The sequence below is a fragment of the Myotis daubentonii genome, chromosome 5 (assembly GCF_963259705.1).
Source record: "Myotis daubentonii chromosome 5, mMyoDau2.1, whole genome shotgun sequence".
Classification (NCBI taxonomy): domain Eukaryota; kingdom Metazoa; phylum Chordata; class Mammalia; order Chiroptera; family Vespertilionidae; genus Myotis; species Myotis daubentonii.
This window is the reverse complement of record NC_081844.1, coordinates 66,058,959-66,086,113: the sequence shown is the minus strand read 5'-3', so window position 1 is coordinate 66,086,113 and position 27,155 is coordinate 66,058,959. Positions and strand designations below refer to the sequence as shown.

The 27,155-nt window shown below is 39.8% G+C and overlaps 1 protein-coding gene, 1 long non-coding RNA gene and 2 pseudogenes across 2 annotated transcripts in view; 1 reads left to right on the top strand and 3 right to left on the bottom strand.

Moving 5' to 3' along the window:
* Nucleotides 1–27,155, top strand: part of LOC132234303 (uncharacterized) — an 887,296-nt gene that overhangs the window by 324,398 nt on the left and 535,743 nt on the right. The window lies entirely within an intron of this gene.
* Nucleotides 576–7,536, bottom strand: LOC132234420 (alpha-enolase-like; annotated as a pseudogene).
* Nucleotides 13,028–13,166, bottom strand: LOC132236397 (U2 spliceosomal RNA; annotated as a pseudogene).
* Nucleotides 14,174–16,535, bottom strand: PABPC4L (poly(A) binding protein cytoplasmic 4 like). The gene has a single exon (XM_059698026.1). It carries the CDS (start codon nt 15,715–15,717, stop codon nt 14,605–14,607), a length of 1,113 nt encoding a protein of 370 aa, XP_059554009.1. The 5' UTR covers nt 15,718–16,535; the 3' UTR covers nt 14,174–14,604.

The following is a 27,155-nucleotide window of genomic DNA, read 5'->3' as shown; positions in this document are numbered from 1 at the left end:
AAAAATAATAAAAATCTAAGATCTCACAGTTGTGTATAGAAATGATTATTTCCCAAAACATGGTTAGACTTTGCCCAGTACTTCATAAAAATTGTTTCACTTGAATTTTTATGTTGTTTACCAAAAAGAACGTATTATAAAAAGAATAAAATAAACAAATGTAGAAAGTGTCTTCTGCTATTAACTTCTATTAATTAAATATTCGTTCTGATAATTACATTTTTTCCTGGTCACTGAGGGCTTTTTATTTTGCACACAAAACCACTGGCGTTATTACCCGAGGACGCCTGGGAGGTTACAATGTGGATACACTTAGCTGCAGACACTTGTTGACAAGCCAAGTGAGACGAAAAATGATTTGGGTAAATCCAAGAATTACAGAACTAGGGTGTTCACCAGGGCTCTGGATGGTCAAAGCTGGCTTCTGTGGCAGCTTTCAAAAAGCAGTGAGAGAACATCACAGGGATGAGTGAGAGGAGTTAACCACCAGAAGTCCCTTCTAATATCAACTGGCCCTTGAACTATCCTGGAGAACATCAGAAGTAGAAGTGACTCGGGGCTCACCTGACCATAGCTTACTTGACTATGGGATTTCTAAAGTACCTGTCGACAAACTTAGCCTTTCTGTCCAGTTCCTCTTCAATTCTGAGGAGCTGGTTTCATTGGCCAATGCTCAGATTATCAAGGTGCACCAGTGTGGATCTGACCAGGGAAGAGCAGCACTCTCCCCAGAATGATGAATGAGACACCATGATGCCCCACCCACTGGACAAAGCCAGCTTATACAACTGGAGAGATTTGGTCATGGGGCCAGTGTGGTTCACATTGAGTGGGAAGAAGTTCAACAATTTCTCTCCCATGGCCTTGAAAATATATTTAGGATTTGTCACTGTGACAAATCACCCCACCACCACCACCACCACCTCGATTCCTGTACTGACAGTGCATTTCTGCTAAGTTTCCCAGTTATCTTGGTCAAAAGACTCTTCAATAAACACCACTGGGGAGTCCCTGATGAAGGGCTTATTCAGATTGGCTAGCTTGTCAGGTGATATAACTGCTGGAGTCACTGGGTGACTCGAAGTTTAGGTAAGACTTTCCCCAAATGAAGAAGTCATAGGCAGCCACATACATGCCAGGGGCAATGTTTTCCATGTACAGTGGGGCCTTGACTTAGGAGTGTCCTGACTAACAAGTTTTTTGAGATACCAGCTGTCTCTCGGCTGATTTTTTGCATTGAGTTGACAGAGTAATTTGAGTTAACAAGCTCCTTAACGAGCTCGGTCTCGGATCGAATTAAACTCGTAAGTTAAGGCCCCACTGTAGATGGCTATTCCTATCACATTTTTCAGCAGCTCCAGGGCTTCTTTATTCTCCAGGAGCAAATCTGCCTTCATCTCCCACATTGGTGGCATCTTTCATATATTTCTTTTTGCTGACAATTTTCAGGTTGTGAAAAATCTCCTTTCCAATGCACATGGCTTCCCTGAAGTTTATTGCGCCAACGGGAAGGAATACAATCTTCTGCACGGTCACCTTGTTGTTAGCATGAGAACCGGCAAGATGACTTCAGAATATCAGCCAAGAATATCTAATATCTATCACTTGCTTATTATTTACTGTAAGACCTAAGTGATGTCCCCTTTTCTTATTCCTGATATTTTCAGTCTGTGTTTTCTTTCTTGATAAGTCTTACCAAGGCTGTATTAATCATATATAATTTCAAAGAACCAACTTTTGATTTTGTTGATTTTACATATTTTACTGTATGGGGGTAAAAAAATAGTTTTCCTTCCACATTCTAATTTCTTCTGGCTGGGCTAATAATCAAATTAACATGATGCAGATTAATAGGAGAAAATGAAATTTATTAAATTTATTATCTATGTGTATACAGGGACTTCAGAAGAATTTGAGACCCCAGGACTCATTGGGCAGTTGAGGCTTATATGCCATTCTGGACAAAGGAGAACAAGAGGGAAAATAAGTAATTCACAGGTAGATGAGAAAGAGCAAGCATGTGGTATACAAATTTTTGCTTGGCCACCCAGAAACAAGAGGACACTGAGGGGGGTCTAACAAACAGACTCGCTTTGATCATCCCTGTCTGCCACACTTAATTCATGTATATCAAGGTAAATGTGCTAAGGTGAACATACTAAGGTTCCCTTCCAAAGCAGAATTTTGTACCTAAATTCCTTTAGACAGGTAAAGGGTCAAAGGTTCTCTCTGAGTCTTTTGTTTCTTAAAAATAACTAGCTTAAATTTAGTATCTCAAAAGGAGTATTTTGTGGTGACAAACTCGGGTTCCCATCATAGCTTAAGAAGCAAAGCAACTATGACAAGATTAAAACAAGTCAGGTGGAACACTGCCCTGGTGTGATTAGTAGTAGTTGTGTTTTACAGTTATTTTAATGTTAACAACAACAACAACAACAGACAGCTTTTAAACCAGAAGATATGTATTTTTGTAATTTGAATTTCTAAACTAAAAGTGAAGTGAACTGATTCTAATAATTGTATAATGTGTTATCCACTTACAAACTTCAAAAAATTGTCATTTTCAGTGTCTCATGTAAGAAATGCCACATTCAGAATGAGCCAAGGAACCCTTTAGCAGAAATGTTGAATGACAGTTTTGCCTAAGGAATACCAGGACTGCTCACGTTTGCATATTTAGACTAATAGTGCATTTCTACAAGATTTGTGTGTAAGTGGAACTTAAGTAACATTTGTAAAGTGTTATCTGTCAGAGCTTGAAGAGACCCAAAGAGAATGTGTGTCATTATGCAAAATTACTAATTAAGTGCAAGTAATTTAGCAGATAATTTACATGTTCATTTTATAAATGAAATTATTTAGTTTTAGGGTTCTCTTTGTATTTCTAAAGTAATCTTGACCCAAGGGATCACAGACTGTTAAGAAGTATAAATTATAGATTGAGACATATGTTTAACTGACTCATAGAGCTTTTGTTGTGGCTAATGATTCTTCTAACAGTAATTGCATAAGGGAAAACATTTTCTTTTTAAGTAAATAATGTTCATTACCTCTTAAATCTACTGTCACTTGACAACATTAATGTGGAAAATTTTCTACCTTCTTGATTAGCTCTCCAAGGATATCCAGGAGCTTTAAATTAATATTGATCAAACAGAAACCATCATATCCATCAAAATGTTCCTACAAATGTGTATGCACAGCTAAATAAAAATATTTCAATAGGTTCTGGAAAGAAAAACACTCTCTTGAAATAGACTATACAGGCACACTCATTTTATTACACTTCACTTTATTGCACCTCACCAATATTGCATTTTTTACAAATTGGAGGCAAGAGCTCCACTAGCAAAATGATTATGACTCATTTTACTGCAGTTGTCTGGAACTGAACCCACAAAATCTTTGAGGTATGCCTGTAAATATACTGTAAATTATCAATATTAAATTATGTAAGAATGGCTCATTTATTTTGTGGTTATTCATAAGCACTATGTCAATTGACAATCTTAAATATTTCAATAGTAAATATTTGTATCTGTATAGTCAAATAGTGGCCATATTGTGTTAGGAATTTTTACCTTAATGCTGCAGCTTTGGAGGGGAGGGGGAAGAAATAACTTGCCTCCTTAAATGATTAATTTTATCTAAATAATCAGAAAGCTCCATGAGGGTAAGAATTCTCTTCAACAGCGTTAGTGCCACTTTAATTGAGGTGGCAATTCCTTCAAGTTATTCTTTGTCTTATTTTAGTTTAATTTATTGTTGATTTTCACGAACTTTTAAGATTTGATATTTAATTATTTTATATTAATTGTAATTAATATGGATCTATGTCTAATGCAATCAAATTTCCTCTGATAATTACTTTAGTTGTATCTCAGATCTGGTATGTCCTGTTAAAATTATGAGCTATGTTGCAGTTCAATGGATATTTCTAGTTTTATCCAAGAATTATCACTGTTTTATTTCTAAGTAGAACTTTTTGTTTCTCTTATGTTTTTAAATTTTGTTATAAATTTCTAGTTGTGTTCAAAAGAGTTCAGAAAATGCCTTTTAGTTTTATGTTTTGAATGTATTAAGATTATCTTTGTAACATGAAAATGGTCAATTTTCATGAACATTACTTGTTAACTTAAAAAATGTAGTATCTTTATCTGGGTTAAGGTTTTAATATATAAGGTCTAAATTATTGAAGACAAATCTTTAGTACTTCAATGTCTACAAAACTGTTTGCTCATTTGATCTGCCTTGCTTTGATCAACAGAGACGTATTCAATTTTGTTTCTTATAAACACACTTATTTTTGTATTGCAAGTCATATGCTTAAATATGTTTATGTTTTTCTATGTATATATTTAATAAAATAATTTTAAATAAAAAAAACTAAATAAATAAATACCCCTCATCAATATGTAGATTTCCCTCAAACATTTTGGCCCATACTTTCTTAGATCTATGCTGTGGCTATGTCTGCATTCCCAACCTGATACCTAATGATAGATTTGGTAAAAAGCAATGATTTGCTGTGAATGTTCTTTCTACCCCACAGAGAAATGACTTAGGAATAGCTTTACATTTTCTCTTACAATGGCAGCAGAGTGCTCAGCATGTTCTGTTAGAATAAGATCAGATCTCCAAAAAGTAATATGTCCATACTACATCCTAAGACATGAAAAAGCATAAGTAGGAAGAAAAGAGTTGTTACTTAAAATAATAATAATGAAATATTAAAAAATTGCATTCTAAATATTTGAAGGTGAGCCTCCCTGACCTTTGCAAAACACCTGCATTTTTACAACACTATGCCATGAGATCTAATAAAAAAAGCACACAAAAACTCAAACTCAAACAAACAAACAAACTAACAAACAAAAGCACTGCTGCCTCTGTAGAGTAGCATCCTATAGGGAACCTTTCTTGACTCTTGTGAGGAGAAAACAAAAACAATAACAAAACCCTTCCATTATGAAAAGAAGACCTCTTACTTTGATCAAGTAATAAATCCCCTTTTATTTTTTCATAAACCAATTGGAATATTTTTTTACTCCTTGTGACATACAACATATCTGATGAAAAGGAGCTAAAATAAGAACAGTTTATTTACAGCATGTTGAGCAAGGGAAATAGTAGCATAAGAAAAAAATGAAAAGATAGACAGGAACCAAAAAATTCAAAGTCCCCAAGATCGTGGTAAAGATTTACATCTAACTACCTGACTTTAAGAGCAAAGGAAGGCCATGGTTGTTAAACTAATGACATAATCAAATTTGCATTTTCCAAAATTATTTTTGGTAAACAAAAAATATGATTACCGTATAACCTCAGCAACAATCACTTATTACTGATTATAATCTATAGAATATAAATGACACTTGCATAAGTACTACTTATTAAATATTAGTGAATAGAGTGGTGAATACTACTAAATTATCATTATTAGTGAATAGAGTGGTGAATACTACTAAATTATCATTTACTGAATTACCTCCCTTGGTAATTCAGTAAAATAATGTAATTATATTTCTATTATCTGGCTTGCATTCAAAATGAGGAACTTTTTTATTAACAAAGATTTACTGGAATTACTTTTATAAAGGCTGACTTTAACTTCAAGGAACTAGGATTGGCAATACGTCAAAACCACGGTGCACTGGTACGCTACTGGCATATTTACAAAGATAAAATGGGATGTAATCAAAATTGTGATTCACTACAGACTGTCAGATATGGTTTCCTGAGATAAGCAAATCTCACTGGAAATACCAATTTAAAAACACGCACACAGCCCTGACTGGTTTGGCTCAGTGGATAGAGCGTCAGCTTGCAGACTGAAAGGTCCCAGGTTCAATTCCAGTCAAGGGCATGTACGTTGGTTGAGGGCATATCCCCAGTGTGGGATGTGCAGGAGGCGGCTGATCGATGTTTCTCTCTCATTGATGTTTCTAACTCTCTATCCCTCTCCCTTCCTTTCTGTAGAAAATCAATAAAATATATTAAAAAAAATAAAAAATAAAAACACACACAAAAACACACAACACGATGAATCATGACCAGTATTCACTCTATGCAAATCCTATATAATAAACGGCTAATATGCAAATCTACAGAATGGAGGAATGACCAGTCACTATGACGTGCATTGACCACCAGGGGGCTCACTGCTGGCGAGTGCAGCGGCAGTGGCGGGAGCCTCTCCTGCCTCCGTGGCAGTCAGACATCCCCTGAGGGCTCCTGGTTTGCAAGAGGTCACAGGCCAGACTAAGAGACCCCCACAAGTGCACGAATTTCCTGCACTGGGCCTCTGGTATATCGATATATATATAAAACCTAAGTGACCATTCGACCAGTAGCTATGATGTACATTGACTACTGGGGGGCAGATGCTCTGACTGGTAGGTTAGTTTGCTCCTGGAGTCCAGCCGATTGGGCACGACGGGCCAGACACAAACTGGAGCCCTCCCTCGGTCCCTCCCTGGCCAGCTGGCCCCGATCGGCCCTATTGGGACTGGGTGAAATGAGCCAGACACGCCTTGCAGACCTCCCATGGTCCCTCCTGGACCCTGATTGTGCAGGTAGGGGTCTGTCGGCCTGGCCTGTGCCTTTGCAATCCGGGACCCCTCAGGAGATATTGGAGAGCCGGTTTTGGCCCGATCCCCACAAGTCAGGCCAAGGGACCCCACTGGTGTACGTATCCGTACACTGGGCCTCTAGTATGCGTGTGTGCAGTGGCAGGAATGGTGAAACAACCAGAACTACTGGTGGCTATAACATGCACTGTGTCAGCCAACTTGCTTGATCAGGGCCCTGATCAGCACCCCCACCCCAATAGGGGGTGGGGCCAACCACCGTGGCTGGCAGAAATTTGAGGTGCTTGGTCTCGGGCAGCTGCATGGGCAAAGCTCTCCTGTGGCAGAAGTGGGCCCGGGATCAGGGTGCCAGAATCAGGAATGGGGTGGGGGCTAACCTGGTGGCTGCCGCAGTCCTCACAGGCCACGCACAGCAGCCAGGTATCTAGCACTGGTCCGAGCAGCAGCAGGTATAGGGGTGGCGGGGCACAGGGCACGGAGGTGCCCAGTAATCAGGAGGCACAGGCCCGACCCAGGCACTTACCCTGCCTGCTGGGCCTAGAAGCACCAGCAGGTGGGCCATGGTGTGCAGCAAGGCGCTGGGGTAGCACAACTGACCAGTGGGGAATCGAGCCGGGAGGGTGAGACCCTGCACGAGCTGGAGAACCGAGTGGCTTGGGCGGGGCCGGAATTCATACGCCCTCATTGGCCGTGCCCACCAACTCAATGGAGTCCAGAACTCATGCAGGGTGAGCAGGGTGGGAGCTGGAAACCCTGGCAGAGTGGGCGGGGCTGCAGACCCATACCTTTTCGGCCTTGGCCTTGGAATTCTGCAGACGACCAGTGTGCTGTCTACCAGCGCATCAGAGGTCAGCCCCACTTTAAGAGAGAGGACGTGGTAGAAAGTGGCAAAGCCACAGGAGGGATGGGAGATGTTGTGGCCATCTTTGGGAAACACAGCTGCCATGGTCTGCAGTAACTATGAACAGATTATAATCTTTGGTCTCCATTCTATAGAAGAGGAAGCTCAGACTCAAAGAAGGGAGCCTTCTGCAACACCTCACCCACTTCTCATACCTGACCCTGTGCAGCATTGTTTTCATTGAAAGTAGAGAATCCAAAATATTTTTAGATCTTTGATATTTTAGGCAGGAAAGAATTTAGCACAGGGAATTGGTGCTTGGGAAATCATCAGAAAGCTGGAGGAGTGGGTACTAGGCTGGGCCTCCAGGAAGACTCCCTGGCCAGCGGGAGGAGCTGCACCCTCAGCCACAACTGAATTCTAGGACACGCTGGCACGGTTGTGACCTGGGGATCTGGAAACTGCTGCCCCTGCAAGTGCCTTCCAGCTCCCACAAAACAGGTCACTGGGCACTGCCTCTGCCACAACTGCCTGTGCACAGCCTGGATCCTGCTGCAGAAAACCTCCACATCTCTGCGAACATGATCACCAGCAGCAAACAGCCCAAACTGCGGGAAGATGCCTCGGCCCCACTTCTGCCTTCAAAATATTGTGCAAGCGCATCCAATCAGCAGAAATGAATTCATATCCAGAAACCTAGCTGCAAAGGAATTCGGGCAATTTCAGACTTTCGTTTGCCAATGTACCTCATGTGCCTGGTATTTATAAAAATGGGGGCCAGCTGGTGGGCCTCAGTGGTTGAGCATTGATCTATGAACCAGGAGGTCACGATTTGATTCCCGGTCAGGTTTCAGGCTTGATCCTCAGTAGGGAGGTGCGAGAGGCAGCTGATCAATGATTCTTTTTCATCACTGATGTTTCTAGCTATCTCTCCCTCTCCCTTCCTCTGAAATCAATAAATATATATATTTTTAAATGGGGTTATGCTACATATGTGTGTTACAATGCGTTTTTCACTTCATGGATCACTAATGTCTTTCCTGTTAAAACCATACTTAGAGAACATTATTTATTTATTTATCATTCATTTTAATTGATCTCAGATAGAAGAAGGGAGCGAGAGAGAAACATTGTTCCATTGTTTCCCACATTCACTGGACTGGGTATTGAATCTGCAACCTGGGCATGTGCCCTGACTAGCAATCGATCCACCACTTTACGGTATATGGGACAATGCTATGCTGGTACCCTGACTCCAAATTCCAGCTGTCAGAACTGTGAGAAAAATACATTTCTGTCGTTTAAGCCACACAAATTTATGATATTTTGTTATGGCTGTCTGAGCTGACTAATCCTATATAATAAAAGGCTAATATGCAACTCGTCCCTTTGGGAGTTCAACCGGGAGACCAGGAGTTTGATCGCTCACTATGACATGTGTTGACCACCAGGGGGCGGCGTGAAACATGGCAGGCGACCAGCAGTGGTGGCAGGGTGTTGAGGGAGGGAGGGAAGGAGGACGCGGGGAGGCCAGGATGCAGGGAACCATGTGGTGGTGGCTTGTGGGCAGCGAGGGAAGGATGAGGCAGGGAGGCGGGGAACCTGATCAACCCTAATCACTGGCCAGGCCTAGGGATCCTACATCCTGTGAATGAATTTTGTGCATTGGGCCTCTAGTGTGTGTGTGTGTGTGTGTGTGTGTACTAGAGGCCTGGTGCATGAAATTCATGTGGGGGGGGGGCCCTCAGCCCAACCTGCACCCTCTCCAGTCCGGGAGCCTTCAGGGGATGTCCTACTGATGGCTTGGGCCCATTCCCTGTGGTTCTCTGCCCTCTGCGGGGCCTGCCTCCTCTACACCACGGCGACGGCTAATCAGGCCCTGCTGGGTGCTGCCTGTGGGCATACTTGCCTGCTGGGCTCACGTTGCCGGGGTGACACCTCCAGCATTCTGCCCTGGCTGCTATGGGTGCCGCCATCTTTGTTGCAGAGTGATGGAGTGATGGTTAATTTGCATATCTTTTATTAGATTATTTTATATATATATGTGTGTGTGTATATATATATATATATATATATATATATATATATTCATATTCCCACTATTTCAGTGACATTGCCTTTTGAACTCAAATGGGCTCAGTATTTGGCAAAACTTCAAACTGGGGATATATGTAATATTTAAGGTGATGTAAATATAAATGGTTAACAAAATCTGATGCAATATCATTGTACAGACTTCCAATATCTCTGAGAAGCTAAGCATTTTCTCTACTATGGCAAAGAATGCCACTAAGAGGATCACTTTTCTTCCCTTGCTTGATGTATTCAATTGTTTCATTCAAGGGAACTTCAATGAAGTTGAGTATTCTGTGAACTCTAAGGTAAGACATGAGCATGGGACAAAACCAACCCACAACTATAAATATTTCCTCTCAGCAAACTTACAAATAATCTGATCTTAACAAATTCAAATCCTAGTGTGTTTTACTTATACTTCCCTATATCTGGATTTTAAAAAAATATACATGTTACATGGTTAAAATATGTGAGAATTATGTAGTACATAATTTATGTAGTACAGAAAATACATATTGATAAGCTTTGGGTAAAACCAGTTTTGTTAATTCTTATAATTTAAATGTATTAAAGGATGTAATAACAAATCCTTTGGTAAAGAAAATGAACACCCATTAATTTATCTTTATGGTTATTTTTTTTAAATATATTGGGCCATTTTGTAGGCATTTAACTTTTTACTATATGTGGATTTATTTGAAACCTTTTTGACCATTTGTAATCTGTTCATAATTTTTGGTGGAATCCCATTTGGGTAATGAAATTGAATCTGACCTTTTCAGGTATAATTTTCTGGAGATGCCTAATTTAGAACTAATAGTGTATAATTATATAAAAAAACAAATCCCATTACCAAACAAAATTGAAGCGAATTTTATATAAAATACTAAAGGCCTGGGGCACGAAAATTGTGCACAGGAGGGGGGGCCCTCAGTACAGCCTATACCTTCTCCAATCTGGGACACCTTGGGGGATGTCCAACTTCTGCAGGGATGGGGCCTAAACCGGAAGTTGGACATCTCTCTCGCAATCCTGGACTGCTGGCTCCTAACCATTCACCTGCCTGCCTGCCTGATTGCCCCTAACCACCTCTGCCTGCCAGCCTGATCGCCCCTAACTGCCATCCCCTGTGGGCCTGATCTCCCCAACCCCTCTGCCTCGGCCCCGCCACCGTGGCTTTGTCCGGAAGGACATCCGGAAGATGTCCAGTCCAATTAGCATATTAACCTTTTGTTAGTATAGAGATTGCATAACTTATTGCCTACAATTTGTACTACTTGAGATAGAGGGAAATCACCATTTTGACTCAGGGGTTGAAAATTATTTATAGAGAGGAAATTTATTTTAAAATCTATTTGTAAGTAAAAGTTAAAGTAAATATTAAATACTAAAAAATTATACAATAAAAAATAAAAAAATCCAGAATTTAATGGATGCATACTTTTACATCCATTTCTACTCATTTCTTCCTATCAGAAGCCCATTCTGTATAGAAGTTGGAAAGTTGACTTATTTCTCAACTTTAGTGACAGAGCTTGTTGAACCTGTATACCAAAAATGAACAATGAAAACTGAGGGGGGAGGTTTTTAAATGGTTTCCGGGAAAGGTATGCCTGAGTGTTGCTGTGTGTCAGTATGAGGACAAATTCCTGTAACCATCTTGCCATCTGCCTAAGGATGAGGCTAAGATATGGAGGGGGAAGAGTCAAGAGACTCCAAGAGAAATGGCATTGAAGTTCTGACATATTATACCTTAAGATAAAAGTCTGAATATTTTGTTAGGCAAAATGTTCTTTTCTAGTGTAAGTTGGGAATTTCTGTTACTTGAAGCCAAAGATATCCTGAGTATATTTAATTTGTTCTACCTTTTAAAATGTAGTTTTAAAACACTCTCTTTTCAAACTATTGTTTTTTATCTACTTTTTAAAAATGTAATTAGGAACCATATTTTCCAAATATAACACAAGTAAGCTAATTCTAAATTCTTAACAATTTTACTTCAACAATTCAATTTAGAAGTCTTTAAAATATAATTTGAAAACTTGATCTATATTAGTGGCTTTTCTCAATAATGGTTCTACAATTATGAATAACTTAGAAAAGAAATGCTAGTTCATATGAGAGTTGGTCTTTAAAACATGCAATATGTGTAACTTTATTTAAAAGGGTAGGGGTGGGCTAAAAGGGGTCAATGGGGAAAAAAGGGAACATATATAACACTTTGAACAATAAAGACTTAAATAAAAACAGGCATTCACTAAAAATGATTCATTTATGTAGATTCCTTTAAATGTTAAAAATGAACTGTATGTTAATAACCACTGACTCTATAATAAGAAAATGCAAGTTCTTTTCAGAAAGAAAAGTGGTCTTTGAAAAATTATAAACCTTAAAAATTCAATAAATAGGAATAATTTTCAGACATGGCTTTACCACTGAAATATTAGACTTTATTTGATGTTTTCAACATGGACTTACAAAAATATTAACAGCACAAAAATACCAATTCTAAGCCACTTTAAATAAAGTTTACTTTTAGCAACGATAAATTTCCATTGAAAAATAAAATGTTAAAAGGCACATTTATTGAATTGGCTGTACATGCAAACAGGCATCTACACAACAAACTTGGCAACGTGTGCGGAAGGGAGGCAAGAGTAGAAGCAGCAGCTCAAGGCATCTCTATGTAAATTAGCTTTTACTAGAATGCTTATCAGAAAAGTGAAGACTCTTCTTATTTAATCAAGGCACTAGCACATACAAGATTACATTTTCTTGAAAGAATGAACCTCTACTATCAACTAGGAAAACTTGATATTATCACACACAATTTAGAATGAGCAAAATTTAAATCCATCAAGAAATTCCACAGGATTATATATATATTGTTGTAAGCTGACTTAATTATTTCCTATGGTAAATAATTAAAAATAAGCAAGTTCTACTACATGGAAGATTATTGTGCCATGAAATTATGGTTATAATTCATCTAGACATCTTATATTACATCCTATTAACTCCTTGTGCACATAAGAGAGAACACAGTTCCCTGATATTTTGGTAATCCATATATAAGCCTTATGAAATATTGTTCAAATATTTGAACATTTTGATAGACTAGATTATCTAGGAAGAGATGTCAAGGCTTGACACACCCACTACACTTCCCATTCTGTTGCCTGGTACCCTTTCTTAAAAACTCTGTTTTTGAGGTAAATACTTCTCAACACAGTGATTCAGAGATACAATGAATTAGAGCTGGCATATGAGTTTCACATAGATTCTTACAATAGACCAGTATTTACTGAAACATGTTAGTAGATATTGAAAAGCAAGACATTTTTAAAAGATTTACTATATTTTCCAGATAAGATACTCTCTATATTTATTTTGTACTATTAATATATGAAACAGAAGATTTGACTATATGGTTACAGAAAATAACTAAGCAGATTAATAATAGAACAGCAACAAGAACAATAAAACTATTTTCTAGTCACCTTTGGTATGAATAAGTCAGAATTTTAAAAGTAATTATTTAAGTGTAAATAAATAACACTTGCCTCTATTTTCAAAGTGGATTTCAAACAGCAAGTATTAATAATCAATATAATGAAGCCCTTTTACACTTGATCTTAGCCAAAAGGCCAAGAAGTGACTAAGCCCTTTTTTAAAAAATCCTCACTCAAGGGTATGTATTTCTTAATTAATTTTGAGAGAGAGAAATTGATATCAGAGAAACATTGATCAGTTGCTTTCTGTACACTCCCAGAACGGGTTTTGAACCAGAAACCTAGAGGTATGTGCCTCAGTGGGAACAGAACCTGCAACCTTTCTTTTGGTATATGGGATGATGCTCCAACCAACTGAGCTATTGACCAGGGATTTTTTTTTAATAGCCCTTTAAAAAGGATAAAAAGGAGCTAAGTGATATAAATGGAAGGTGGGAGAGAAGGAAAGGTCTGGAAATTGGACTAAAATAAAAATTATGCTAGACAACAGGCTGAGATATAACTTCAATTTATCAAAAAATCAATTAGTGAGTTTCTGATCAATAAAGGCTAAAAGTGAATCTGAATGGGTTACATAGCTCTCATGGTCTTATAAAGGGAGATAAGAGTTCATAAGAATAAAGCAACTTTTACTTTTCTCAACCCTGAGACACTGTCACTACACAGAACCATAGAAAACAGACACTAAAGCATAGTTGTTAGGCATAATTTCTATGTTCTCTCTCTATATATATATGTATATATATGTGACTTCTATAATATAGCATATCTGATAAACACTGAAGGCATAATATTAAGCTACATAGGTATGAAGAGAATTAAGACTAGCCAGATTTTTGTCACCTACATTGATACAGCTTTATAAATTAAGGAATGTTAGAGTTAAGGTTTTACTATTCAAGTCACAATTTTGATAGCTAGCAAGCAACTGAATTAGTCAACCAATGGAAAGAATAGCAATATATCCTATAAAGTAGTTTTGTAAGCAACACTAAAATCTTCCATCATTAATTTCAGCCATCAGAAAAGAAATCATGCCAGGATATAAATTTAAAAGAATTTCAGCTCTTACTAGTACTTTAAACATTAATTCAAAATGAAATTAGATAATGAATTTGTACTAGTCATTTTTAAAATTTTGGTTCCTTAAAAAAAAAAAAAAATTCTCCTTGTAAAGTAAATTACTTTGCCATCCTTAGGCAAAATAACTATTTTGAGCATATTTATTAGAATAAATTAAAGCTAGTGATTTTCTTAAAATAAGAAAAAAATATGCAATATACTCAATTACCTCACTTCAGTTGGTTCAAAATGTAAAATAAAAAATTATCTAATTATATCCATTGCTCAGAATACATCAAAATCAGAAAAAAAAACCAAGAATGTCATGAAAAGGTATGCCTCTGTAAAATGAAGCAACCTTCTAAGATTCATTAATTTTTCTGCAAACAAAACAAACTTTGTAGACAGAACCTTTTACCACGTAGTTTACTAAACTAAGCTGCCATCACGTGGGACAATTCAGAGATCACCATCACTCCCGCACCTGTTGCATTCACTGGCAGATGGAATAAACCTTTCTCTCCTAGGCCCTTTGGGCCAGGGCGATGTTAATTGGCTTGGAGCCCAACAGGCGGCCATTCATCTCAGCCATTGCTCTAGCAGCCTCCTCTGGAAAGGAGAAGCAGATCAAGCCAAACCCTCTGCTTCGTCCTTCTTCCTGCATTACCTTCACTCTGATAATTGAGCCAAACGAAGAAAATGCTTTCCGTAGTTTTTCTTCATCAATGGTCTCATCGAGGTTCTTAACATAGATTTTCGTTCCCCTGACCCGCCAAGATCTTTCCTGTTTCCGCTGCTCAAACAATTGCTTTAACTCAGCTTGTCGCTCTGCTTTCTTTTGTGCCCGGCCTACAAATACCTGCTGTCCGAATATTTCCCTCCCATTCACTATGTCAACAGCCCTTTTGGCAGCCTCATGGGTATCAAAACTCACAAAGCCAAAGCCTTTGGATTTCCCACTGGAATCTGTCATCACCTTAACACTCACGATTTTGCCATAATGGCTGAAAAATTCCCTCAGCTTCTCATCATCCATCTCATCTCCAAAGTTCTTGATGTAAATATTGGTGAACTCATTGGCTTTATTTTGGAGCTCAGCTTCCCGATCTTTGCGGTTTTTAAACGGGCCAACGAAGAGCCTAAAGTCCTTAAGCAGCATCCCATTCATCTCCTCAATGGCCCTGTCGGCGGCAGCCTGGTTCTGAAAGTGCACAAATCCATAGCCCCTGGAGCCCTGATCATCACACATCACCTTAGAGGACAGGATCTTCCCAAAAACTGAAAAATGCTCATAAAGCGTTTTGTTATCAATGGATTTGTCCAGATTCTTGATGAACACGTTCCCGATTCCAGATTTCCTTAAGTAGGCGTCGCGTTGAGACCACATGAGCCTGATGGATTTCCCTTGTATCACGTCGAAGTTCATGGTGTCCAGGGCTCTCTGGGCATCAGCCACGTGCAGGAAGTTCACATAGGCATAGCCCAGGGAGCAGCGGGTGACCAGGTCCCTGCAGATGCGGATGGACAGCACCGTTCCCACGGTGCTGAACTTCAGGAACAGCATGTTCTCGGTGACATCTGGAGGGAGGTCACCCACATAGAGGGAGGCCTGGCGGTACTTGGCGTCTACATCCATGTTGCTGGGCCCTGATGGGGAGCGCTGGGCCCTAGGAGCTCTCACAGATGATTCCTGCAGGAGGGTGGCTAGGCCACAGCTGGCTGGGCTCACGCGCGGTGGCCTCTGGATCGCCACTTAGAGTTGGAGAGATGGGGTTCAGGGACAGCTTCCCTGATGGGGCTAAGGCAGCAGGCTCATCAAAAGGCCCCCGGCAGCCCACCAGGCCCCTCCGTGGAAAGCTGCGACAGAACTTTCAAATCTCAGAGAAGGCTGGCAGGAGGAGACGTCCCTTCCCAGCCAATGTGCGCAAAAGCTTCAGGTGGCGGGCTGGCCCTCAGTTCCTGCGTTCCGCGCGGACACGCTGGTAGCTGGTTTCCGAATCAAAACAGGCCTCGCTCAGGCTGGTTTAGAGTTACAGCCGCGGGGAGAGGAGCTCCACAAGTGGCCTAGGAGGCCGCGGTCCGGGACGCGCGGCGCGGGGCCAGGCCAGAGCCCAAGCCGCCGGGACCGGGTTCTGCAGGCGCCGCGGCCGCGCTGCGGCAGGGAGTACGCGGGCCCGCCAGCCTCGGATCCGCAGACCCCGCGCGGCCCCCCCGGCGAGGGCGGATGGGGAGTGGGGAGGCGGACAGAACGCCGGACGCAGGGACAGACGCGGCCCGGCAGGCAGCGGAACAGGGTCGGGGGGCTCACCCGTGTGCGGCCGGCGGGGCGGGCGGGAAACCCGGAACTCGCGCGCTGAACTTCCCGCGCACTCGCTGCCAAGGGGGCTGTTTTCTTTTTAATATATTTTGCGCGTGTTTTTCTTCTTGCCCGCCCTCTCACTCATTTCCCACCCCCACCAGACAGGCTGAGAAGCAGGAGGCGGTGACTGGGGTGGAGAGAGGCAGCCAAGGGAGGGGCCTTCATCACCCACCCGCCCGCAGCGCTGCGCAGGGTCTGACTGCAGAGCTTTTCCAAACGTGGAGCAGGGCCTGTCACATACAAGCTGAAAACCCTCCATTGGCTTCCTTCCTTTACAGGCGAAATTCCAACATTTGCACCTTGTTCTACACAATTCTGCAGGCTTGCTGTCATGTTCCAGCCTCAACTGCTGCTGGGTTCCCCTTACTGAACTCCATGACACACTCACCTTTTTTTAAAAAATTTTTTCTCCCATAGCCAATGCAGCAAAAATACGTTCCTCTGAAATCATTTGGATCCTTTTCTCCAAATATCAGTTTTCCCTAAGCAACTTCTGAAAGTTTAGGCTTCCCTCTTAGAAACATATACCACCATAGCGTTTGTCTAATTACAATCTAGTCTATTGTACCTTCTGTGACAGTAGGGACCATGTTCATTTTATTTCCAGGCTTGGCCAGGGACGTTTAGCAATGGGATGTTCAACATTTATTGAATGAATGGACTATGTGAAATAGATGAGGTATTTAATCTGAGGCCGGTATTCATGCCCAGAGGCACGGAGATAGTATACCTCATCTCAGAAAGCATTGTAAGGGTTAAATGAGTTAATAGATCTGGAAATGTTTAACACAATATATGGGACATACTAACATTGGTTTCATTTCCTTTAGCATTAAATAACTTCCTTAACATCATTCACACAAAACCTTAAATTTTTTATGATAATGCATCTTTTAAAATGTTACCTGCAAAACTGAGTTGGGCAGATTGGTTTACATAAGGCTAATCTAGTGTTTTTCAATTTTCATTCAACATAGGAATTATCTGGGAATCTTGTTTGAAAACAGATTCTGTATCTTGGAAATTCTGCATTTCTAAAAAGGTCCTGAGAATGAATTCTCTTGTTCTCTGAACTACCCTGAGTATCAAGACCTCAAAGCTGAATGAGTGAGCCCCTCACAGTGGCATCTTTTCTAATGTAAGGCTAGAAAAAAAAATATTTCTCTTTGAGAAATAAGGATACTCTAGTAAAATTCATTCTTAGTAATACACCAAACAAAACCCACTAAACATGCATGATTTTCACTATAAAATCCACATTGCTTTTAACCTATCTAAAACTGAATAATGGGTCTATGATTCTTCCCAAATTAATCATAATGGTTTCATGTTTGTGAAATCTATTCTGATATGTGTTGCTCTTGCAGGATCATTTGTTCAAATAAATAAATTGAGTAATCTTTTTTCCAACCATGTCTTCTGGGCTACAATTTTTAAAAGGAAGAAGGACCACTGACATGGTGCATATTAGCATCATTCCAACACATACTTTAAAAATTCAGATACTATTTGGCATTATTTTAAACACATAAAAGTAATCACCATAGTCAATATTATATACGATTTTTTAAAAAGAAAGTTCCTAAATGTGTATTTCCGGAGAACATTATCTCAAGACTTGATTTCTAAGAAAAACGCCTAAGAGCACAGTAGTTCTTTGTACAATACTTCAGCCATAGCCAGATAGAAACATATTTCAAGAACTCTTAAGGCTTTTCATTTTACTTTAGTGTGATGTTCACTCACATTTTGTGAAAAGTGAGAGAGGTTCCAAATTCAGAATTCAGTCTTATATTCTGTCTCTAATCAATTTATGTGCAGCGGGTATAAACCTGAATTTGTTAAATGACCACCACTCATGCTATGCTCCTCTTTACTCAGCATACTGTCTTTGTTTTTATATTTTAACAATGTAAGCATTTTTAAACATCCATGATTCTACCCTCTCTTTAAATCTCTAAATCTCATCTTTTTGTCATTTGTGTTCATTCAGTAATTTCTTAATGTGGGATGCTTTTACATTTGCCTCCCCGCCCCCATTCTTCCCATGCCACTGCCTTGGGCTCATTTCCTTGCGTATTTCCACATGAGTTTTATTTATTCATCTTCTTTATCTACATGCCAGACCCTCCTGCATTTTGCTGCCTGAATAATTTTACTAACATTTCTTTCATAGTATTTGATTTAAAAATAACAGCTGACTTTCAAATTTTTGCAAAAGTCACTCCTAACCTAACTATATATATCTTCTGTCAAACTAATCCTTCATTTGTTCTAAATGTACATGCAATTATTGCTTTTTAAAAAATATCCTTTCCCTGATTATCAAATTCTATCACCCTTCAGTCCACTTTTCTCCAATGTTTATTTTCTCTCTCAGTAATTCTGACATACTAACTTTTCCTTTTCTCAAACTATTTAACATATTCATATGTACAGTTATTCCCTAACTTTTCAAAAAGTTCACTTTATGCCACTTAGCTTTTGGGAAAGACCTACATTAGTACCCATTTTCATTAACCCAAAGAAATCCCAAGAAGATATTTGCTTTTATGGAAAAAAAGGCAAAAAGTGGAAATAGCCATTAGCTTTGATTTGCAGTGAGATGTTACCAGGGCAGCACCACACTCTTTCCCCAGGAACTAAACTCAGCATCTCAGCCTCAAGCCCCACAGCTCTGGACTGTGTGTGTGAGCACCTATGCTCTATCTTGGCTTATTTTGTGCACCATTCATTAGCAAGATGTGTCCTAAAGTAATTGCTCTTCACTTTATGCCATTTTGGCTTTCGCCAATCGGGAAGCCTGTAGCTAATTTTGTGTTGAGTTCAAGGCTTTGATAACCCTTAACTTAAATTGTTGTAGCTTTGTATGACTTGCATGTCTTCTTAATTCTTGAAGTATTCCAAAAATATTTCAATTAATTGCCAATATTTTGCCTCATTTTGAAGTAAGTTATAATTTTGCCCACCTCATATTTTTAGCTCAATTGCTTTTCAATTTAAAAGTTTGTTAGATGGATGGTTCACAGATATAAGAGGGAGTAAGATGCTGTTTTGCTTAAAGGACTGAGAAATCTATTCACTCATACTGATGTCAATGAAATGAGTAAATAGTTACTTTGAGTATGGACATGCTTTTGAAAATAGAAATCTATTGTACTAATTAGACCAAAGTAGTTTCTGAAGTCTACTTAAATCATTGCTGTGATATAGTCAACTATCTGTGAAATTGTGCTAGGCAATAAGACTATAGTGATTACTAAGACACAAGTGGTGGTGGGAAACATTTAGAGATCCAATCTTATTGTCCTGAGATGAGTGCCCAAAGAACCTTCATTTTATCTCTTTGCCCTTCCTACCTGGCTTGTCCCCTTCTCTGTCCTTGCTCCAGAATTCGGACTCATCTTACTGTCTGTCCCATATTATCAAAGCCAGCACAACTGTTCACCCTGTCTTCTCAGATTCTTCTGAGTTGGTTTCTACAAAGCAATCAGACTCTCTATATCCAGTGTTGATCAGTTCTCCTAACAAATCCATTGTATTACTGGGCCAAAATTTCTTTAACCTCACCACAAGTAAAGAACAGAAGCAGTGAAAGTCTCAGAGAATCCCTTTTCTTGGAGAGCATTCTTTATTGATGTGCCATTCAAAAGAGTCCTATTTGCTCTAAACTTGATGAAGAGAGAGGAATTGAGGACTATCATCTACTTTTCATACCAAGGAAGATCTAGCATCTTCTATAGAGAGGCTCATCTCATGACCAGTCATTCAGAGGTGATTTTCTGACACCCACTATGGGGAAATGTTTTCTACTTCAAACAGAAATCTTTCAAAGGGCTAAAAATAAAAACTAAGGCAAAATGACCCTTAAACTTAGGTGGTGAGTATGTGTAGGTGTTCACTGAATTATTTTATTACTTTTATATATGTTTAATTTTTTTCCCAATAAAAAGTGGAGAACAAACTACAGTTGACCCTCCCTATTCAAGGGTTCCAAATTTTCAGATTTGACCAACCACTTACTGATCAGAGAGATCTTTTCCTGCTCATCATTTTAGTATTTACCAGTCTACACTGCAGCCCTTAGCATTAGTCAGCCAAATACCTACTAAGAAAACAGTTTGCCAGGTTCCATAGGCATAACCTCTTTGCATTAAGATCTATGGCAGTCAATGCAGTAGAGAAAGTGGTAAAAGACTGACAGGGTAATAGGAAATTGATCTTTTAGGTAACATTTCTCCTTCTCCTTCTCTTGTACCTTCATGTATATCCCTGAAGAGGAGTCTTATAAAGTAATGCAAGCAAACTGTTACCAGCATAGAGTAGGTAATTACCTCCTCCTTGTCCTATACCAGGTCCATTTCTATAACTGGGTAAAAATGTTTTATGACTCAACAACTTTTCTGCTTGTTTCTTGCTCCTGGTTGCATCTGGAAAACTCTAAATACCCTGAAAGGTCTTCTAAATATAGATATAAAGTCCCTCTCCTGCAGTTAGCTAACTTCTGTCTTCAAAGCAACATCTTTTCCTCAGGTAGCAATTGCTGAGATCTGACCTTGGTGTGTAATTGCATTTTCTAATGCTTGCTATTACGCCAAGCTGCCAGAACAACTGGTCAATTAGGGTTTAGGAGCTATCTTTCCGTTTAGCTACTTGCTATGTGATAGTCTCTCTACCACTCCCATTACCATATATATAACTATTTTTATCAGTCACTCCTCCAACACACACACAAACACACAAACACACACACACACACACACACACACACACACACACACACACTCACCAATACCACCATCTCTAAAATAAATTCCATTAAGGCAAAATTTGTGTCTCATTTAGTCACTGCCATATTATCAGTACCTAGAATAAGAATTATCATACAGTAGTTTCTAAAAGTATATGTTAGAGTGCAGGAAGACAATTATTGAAAGATATATCACATTTCTGCACATCTTATAAATAAAGCCACTCAATGCCTCTGTTCAGGATTATGGTTTAAATTAGGGGTGTGGAATGTCCAGCCTGAGGGCTCTATAAGGCTTACAAAATCACTGGATCTGGCCCTGCCAAAGTATTAGGGTTGAGTTAAATGTCTGACCAAATATAGAGGCTAATTTTTAAGTTGAAAATTTTGTATGGCCCACAAGTGACGTTCTAAATAGCCAAATGGCCCTTGACAGAAAAAAGGTTCCCCGCCCCTGGTTTAAATGGTGTTTATATAGCAAACAGATTTGGAAGATGGAAATAGCACTTCTCTCTGGAGCAAAGTGCAGGTTTGCTCACAGCCTTGCAGGATAGAGATGCTGCCTCTCTCTGGGGCACAGAGCAGGCATGCTTCCTGTATATCATAAAACATACAGGTTTTCCAAGCGCTGGGCTACTCTCCTCTTATGCAACCTACTGTGGGTGCAGGTGTTACCTGAACATCCATTCAGCACCCTGTGGCAATCTGGGCCTGGGGAACTGTCACAAAAGTGCCAATATTCTGGATATTGTTATTAATGTGAGTAATAAAGTCTTTGTTTATAACCCAGGAGCACTGTCTGTTTCACCATAAAACAGTGGCAAGCTAACAACTTAGCTTAAAAGTAAGGTACACTTTGAGAGTCTTCATGGGCCTTGAGAGTTTTGGTGAGGAGAACGATATCCTGATACAGACACAGCTTTCTGGACCAGAACATTAAAGATCTCAGAGGCAGATTAATGAGATTTGAAAGACATTTATGGGGTTCATTAGCAAAAACTGTTGAACAAATAATATCACCTATGGGGCAAAAATGGCTCTTCAGTTTTATAGCCTGTTAATCAGGAGGAACTGGGGAGATGGTTTCAGGTTAAGAATGAGGAAATAGATACAAGGTTAGCTGCCCAAACGGTGCCCTGGCCATTGTTATCTGTCCTCTGGGGCAGGCAATTTCCTCCCTAATATGGTAGTCAACCTCGTGCCCACCCCACCAAAACAACTAATACTAAGATGAAAAAGGGGTTGGCAGACTATGCTGACACTTTCAGAGAAGAGTTACAGAGAATTGTACCCTGAATGTGAAAAGAAGGAAATTCATGACCACTATAGGCATTACGAGACAAATCAAAAGACCTCTGGCTGGTTCTCATGACAGATAAAGCTGGGATAGAGTATGCAAGGCTTGGTAAGGAAGAATGGCCAACAGCTGTGACATGTCCAGGCTCATCATAGAGCTGCTCTCTAGTCTATCACACCAAACTTAGAATCATTTGAAGACAAGAATAAAGGCTGTCCAGAGTTTGTTTGTTCATTTTTACTAAAAAGCAACTTTGGTCCACTTAGGGAGATTTTCCTGAGACAGAAGACCTCTCACGGGAAACTAAAGGTGAGTAACTGAACAGCACTCACGCTTTACTGTTTGATTAAATTTGAGGATGGTAAGCCACTGGAGAATAAATCACAGAGTCAAAGAAATTTTTGTAACCCCCACTACCCTCAAAAACCCCTATATTAGAGCAAGATGAAAACTTACGCGATAATATTATGACAATAGAGCAGCAAGTGCCTCAGATTAAGGTGAATTGTGTTAAAAAAGTTACTGCTCTATGATTAAAGCTTAAGTTGTCTACAGCACATGAACACAGCAGCTCTGTAACAAGTAACTTGGCTGTGACCACTGGGTAAGTGTCCTCCAAAGCTGAAAGAGATGGTGTCAGTCATTAGGAACACACCACCTGGTAAAGACCTTAAGCAGGCTGAAACTATTGGAAACTCAGTCAGTTGAGTCCCAAGCTATCGTCACAAACTTGAACCTGATAATAAATGTGAAGACTATTTTATGGCAAGAAGCAGCTTTCTTTATGTGCATCTCCTGATCCCTTTTCCCACCTCTACTTTCACTTAAGTCACTTTAATGAGAAAGAAAATTAATGATTAGACCAAGGCTTCCATGTTCCCATAGGGAAATCAGATGTCAAATGGACACATTGCAGCATGTGAGGGTATTTTAGGGGAGGGAGAGAATCACACTTCGATAGCTTTGTTGGATACTGATGCCCAAGTCACAATCCTACCTGGTCCCTTGGAAGGAGGGGAGTGTGAAATTCCAACTGATGGAGTTTACAGTAGGGAAGCCAAGCTAAAAGGACCATGTGGGAGGGTCCTTTGAGCCAAATTAATATACTGTTTTTGTTGATCTCACAACTGAATTTATATTAGGAATTTATATGTTAGGTGCTTGCATATTCCTACAATTTGGCAGATTAAAGACAACCTTCTTTAGGGACACGAACATAAATAGCTGTTCTTTATCAAATCATCTGGATCCCTCATATAAATTCCATTGTTAAGAGTCAATCCCTCATGAGATTGACAACACGCAGACTACCACAGCTGCTACCTAAGTCCATCATCGTATCTTTACATTTCATGACTATGTTTCTGAGGAGAGAAAGATCATCTTGTATTGAGTCCCGCCCATTCCTGGCAACCTCTGCTGGAGTTAATCCATCTTGGAGCAATCATCCCAGCCTAACCACCATTGACACATGGTCCGGTTACAGTGTTGCTCTGTCAAGTTCAGTCAGCTCCACTGTGACTGGACCATTGTGGCCTTTGAAGATAAACTGTCAGAGTTTTTACTTTTTCTGCCAGGAATATTTATAGTATGAAAATGCATACCATTTATCACAAAAGTCACTCAACAATGGGCTGATAATCAAGGTGTTCAATGGATTTTCCATATTCTGCGCTATCCACAGACATCTGGTATAACAGAGGATCAGAACTCAAAATGATCCTCCTGGTCCACACCTTTAGTCAGAGATTTTAATCACTGCAGGTGGCTGTCTCCAGCAAGTGCTCATCTCATTTGACTGCTTCCTGGATAATGATCAAGATGATCGAGGGAGGGAGCTATGAATAGGTGGCATTCTACCCTGTTCATTCCTGACCATGCTGCTTGTTCTTTCCCTCAACATCATAACCACACTGGACTGGTTCAAATATCCTCCAAGTAGTAGCCTGGCCAAAGGGGGCCCAGGGACTAAAACTCTATTCTAATTGAGCCACCTGGATAACCTTATGATCTGAACATGTTCCTGGATATAAGAAAAATGACCATTTGTCAGTAATACACTACTAATATTATTAGTTTTAAGTAGTACACTACTTGCCAAGTTCCTCTCTTTGGTCCATACCATTAAACTGGGGTAATATGGATACTGAAAGTTTAATAAAAAATGTCCTTGTCTTTTATGTACCTGGCACTTATGGATGGAAGGTCTGGGTGTGAGCAGGAGATAATTAGGAAAAGGGTGAAGTTATAACTCCTGAAATGGGACACAGCAATTTTGTGGCAAAAAGGGAGCGTAACAACCTAGTAGCTAAGGAATGTCTCAGAGTCTAGGAGGTATGGTGATGGAACGTTGATAATCTTTTTCAGAATTATTGCAGAGTCTTGCTCATTAAGAAAAACACCCTGGTGTGCTGCTCCCAAACTGTAGAGAGCATTTTAATTCTGACTGTTTTGTCTTCCATTCTCCACCACATGGCTCTGACCATGATTCAGATACATTTTCTTTAAACTCACTGTCTATTGAAAACAGCAGGTGATGGTCTTGGCTTCTGTACTTTCCATGCAACACAACTGTCAGCACCTCAGATATTTTCCCCACTACCCCTTTTCTATAGTTGTTATTCAGGCATTCCATGCAGTAGATGAATGCCACCCAGCTGTTGGAACAGATGAAAAAAATAAGTTTGACTGATCTCTATCAGGTTGTTCCTCAAAAAACAATCTTATTTAAACTGAACACGATGTGAACCAGGAATACTAAAATGTACCAAGAAGATAGGAGGTCGCATCAAAAGCACTATCAACCTGTGGCCCTAACTAAGGCAGGTTCCATATGGGGTGCAAAAAATTGTAATTACACTTTCTTTCTAGGGGTACTATGTGGGTCTGTAGGATATGCTTTTTTTTTTTTTTTTAGAAGCCAAGCATTAACTTGCCTGGCACCTAAAATCACAGTAATCTGAACCTTAGGAATGGCCATAAGAGACCTTCAAATGTTTAAGGAAACACCACCAGTGTGTCATGTAGATGTCAAATGATTATGGAGATTTCTCCAAAATGAGGCAACTCATGGATGAGAGAGGTAACTGACTTGTTATTTATGTTCAGCCTGTGGACAGTTATCCCTGTAATGTGAATCATCCATTAGAAAAGATGGTACAAAACTAGTTCCTGACTTTACCTAAAGTGATTAATAACATTGCCTTGGTCCTGGAAGACGTTCAGGTCAGTTCTAACTCAGTGTCCAAGTTTGTTATTGATAACAGAATGACCCAGACTTTGTCCTTGCAAAACAAGGAAGTTTCTGTACAATCACAAATATTACCTATCATACCTAGATTAACTACCTCAGGTCAGGTGGGAAGGTGAATAAAGAAAAATAAGAAGAAAGTCATTTTCTATCTAAGGTAGAGCATGATGGCTTATAGGAGTTGTTCAGTTGGTTGGGCCTAGAACCCTGATGTACGTGGTTGAGAGTAATACTCTAGGTTTATATCTACCTGTTATTTGAATGCCTATTGGTAGTAGCCTTAATATCAATGAGAAATATGGCACATATTGAGTGAATCTGCTCCCAGCCTCTGTTGGTTACAATGGCCAACAAAGTGGCATATGCATGGGTAAGTTTGCTGAAGATGAGATGGTATAGAACTAAGAGGTGGATATTGATAGGAAACAGCTCTCCATGGTTGTTTTTCTGTAGGAATTGTGAGGAGAGGCGCTGCCTGACATTTTTTTTCAGACTCTTTTCTAGGATATCTACATAGTGAACAGCTTGGAAGATTGTGATAGTGTCTCTATCCAAAGCAAAAGCAAGTATCTTACTATTCTATATAAAAAGACCTTCATTCCCTAAGCTCAGGTTTTCTTCTTTTCAGCTTACTTAAAATTTAGGCTTTACATCATATCTTTATATGACCCTCTGGGCTTTGTGCTTAGGGAATTGGCCAATGAAAATATTTATCCTCTGGATGCTGCTATTGCCATGAGTGATAAAGTTCTTTGTCTTCTGCCAGTATCCATGAAACTGAGATGTTAACTTGGTATTAACTTGGTATCTTGCAAGTAGGGTAAAATATCAAAGCCTTTACAGTCCTTGCCATTGAACAAATGAAAATGAATGAGTTATGGCCTAGCTGGTTTGGCTCAGTGGATAGAGCATCAGGCCTCGAACTAACAGGTTCTGGGTAAAAGGGCATATACCTTGTTTGTGGGCTCAATCCCTGGCCCTGTTTTGGGAGATGTGCAGGATGAACCAATCAATGTGTCTCTCTCACATTGATATTTCTCTCTCTCTCTCTCTCTCTATCTCTCTCTCTCTCTCTCTCTCTCTCTCTCTCTCTCTCTCCCTCCCTCCCCCTCCCCCTCCCCCTCCCCCTCCCTCTCCCTCTCCCTCTCCCTCTCCCTCTCCTTCCATTCTCTCTAGAAATCGATAGAAAAATATCCTTGGGTGAGGAGTCACAACAACAACGATAAAATGAGTGAGTATGGATAAGCTCTGTCATGGATGGAGCAGAGCTGGAGGAAGAGCACTCTTTCCTCACTGACATTGCCCCCTCTGTTTTTTGCTTCCATTACAGGTATATCTCTGCATCCTCATACCGTACTCAGCACTACTTCTCCATCTCCACTGGCCTTAGTGAGACGGGAACCTGCTTAGTGTGTAGC

Coding starts and splice junctions, on each gene's coding strand:
- PABPC4L (XM_059698026.1), bottom strand. CDS start 15,717: ATGGATGTAGACGCCAAGTACCGCCAGGCCTCCCTCTATGTGGGTGAC.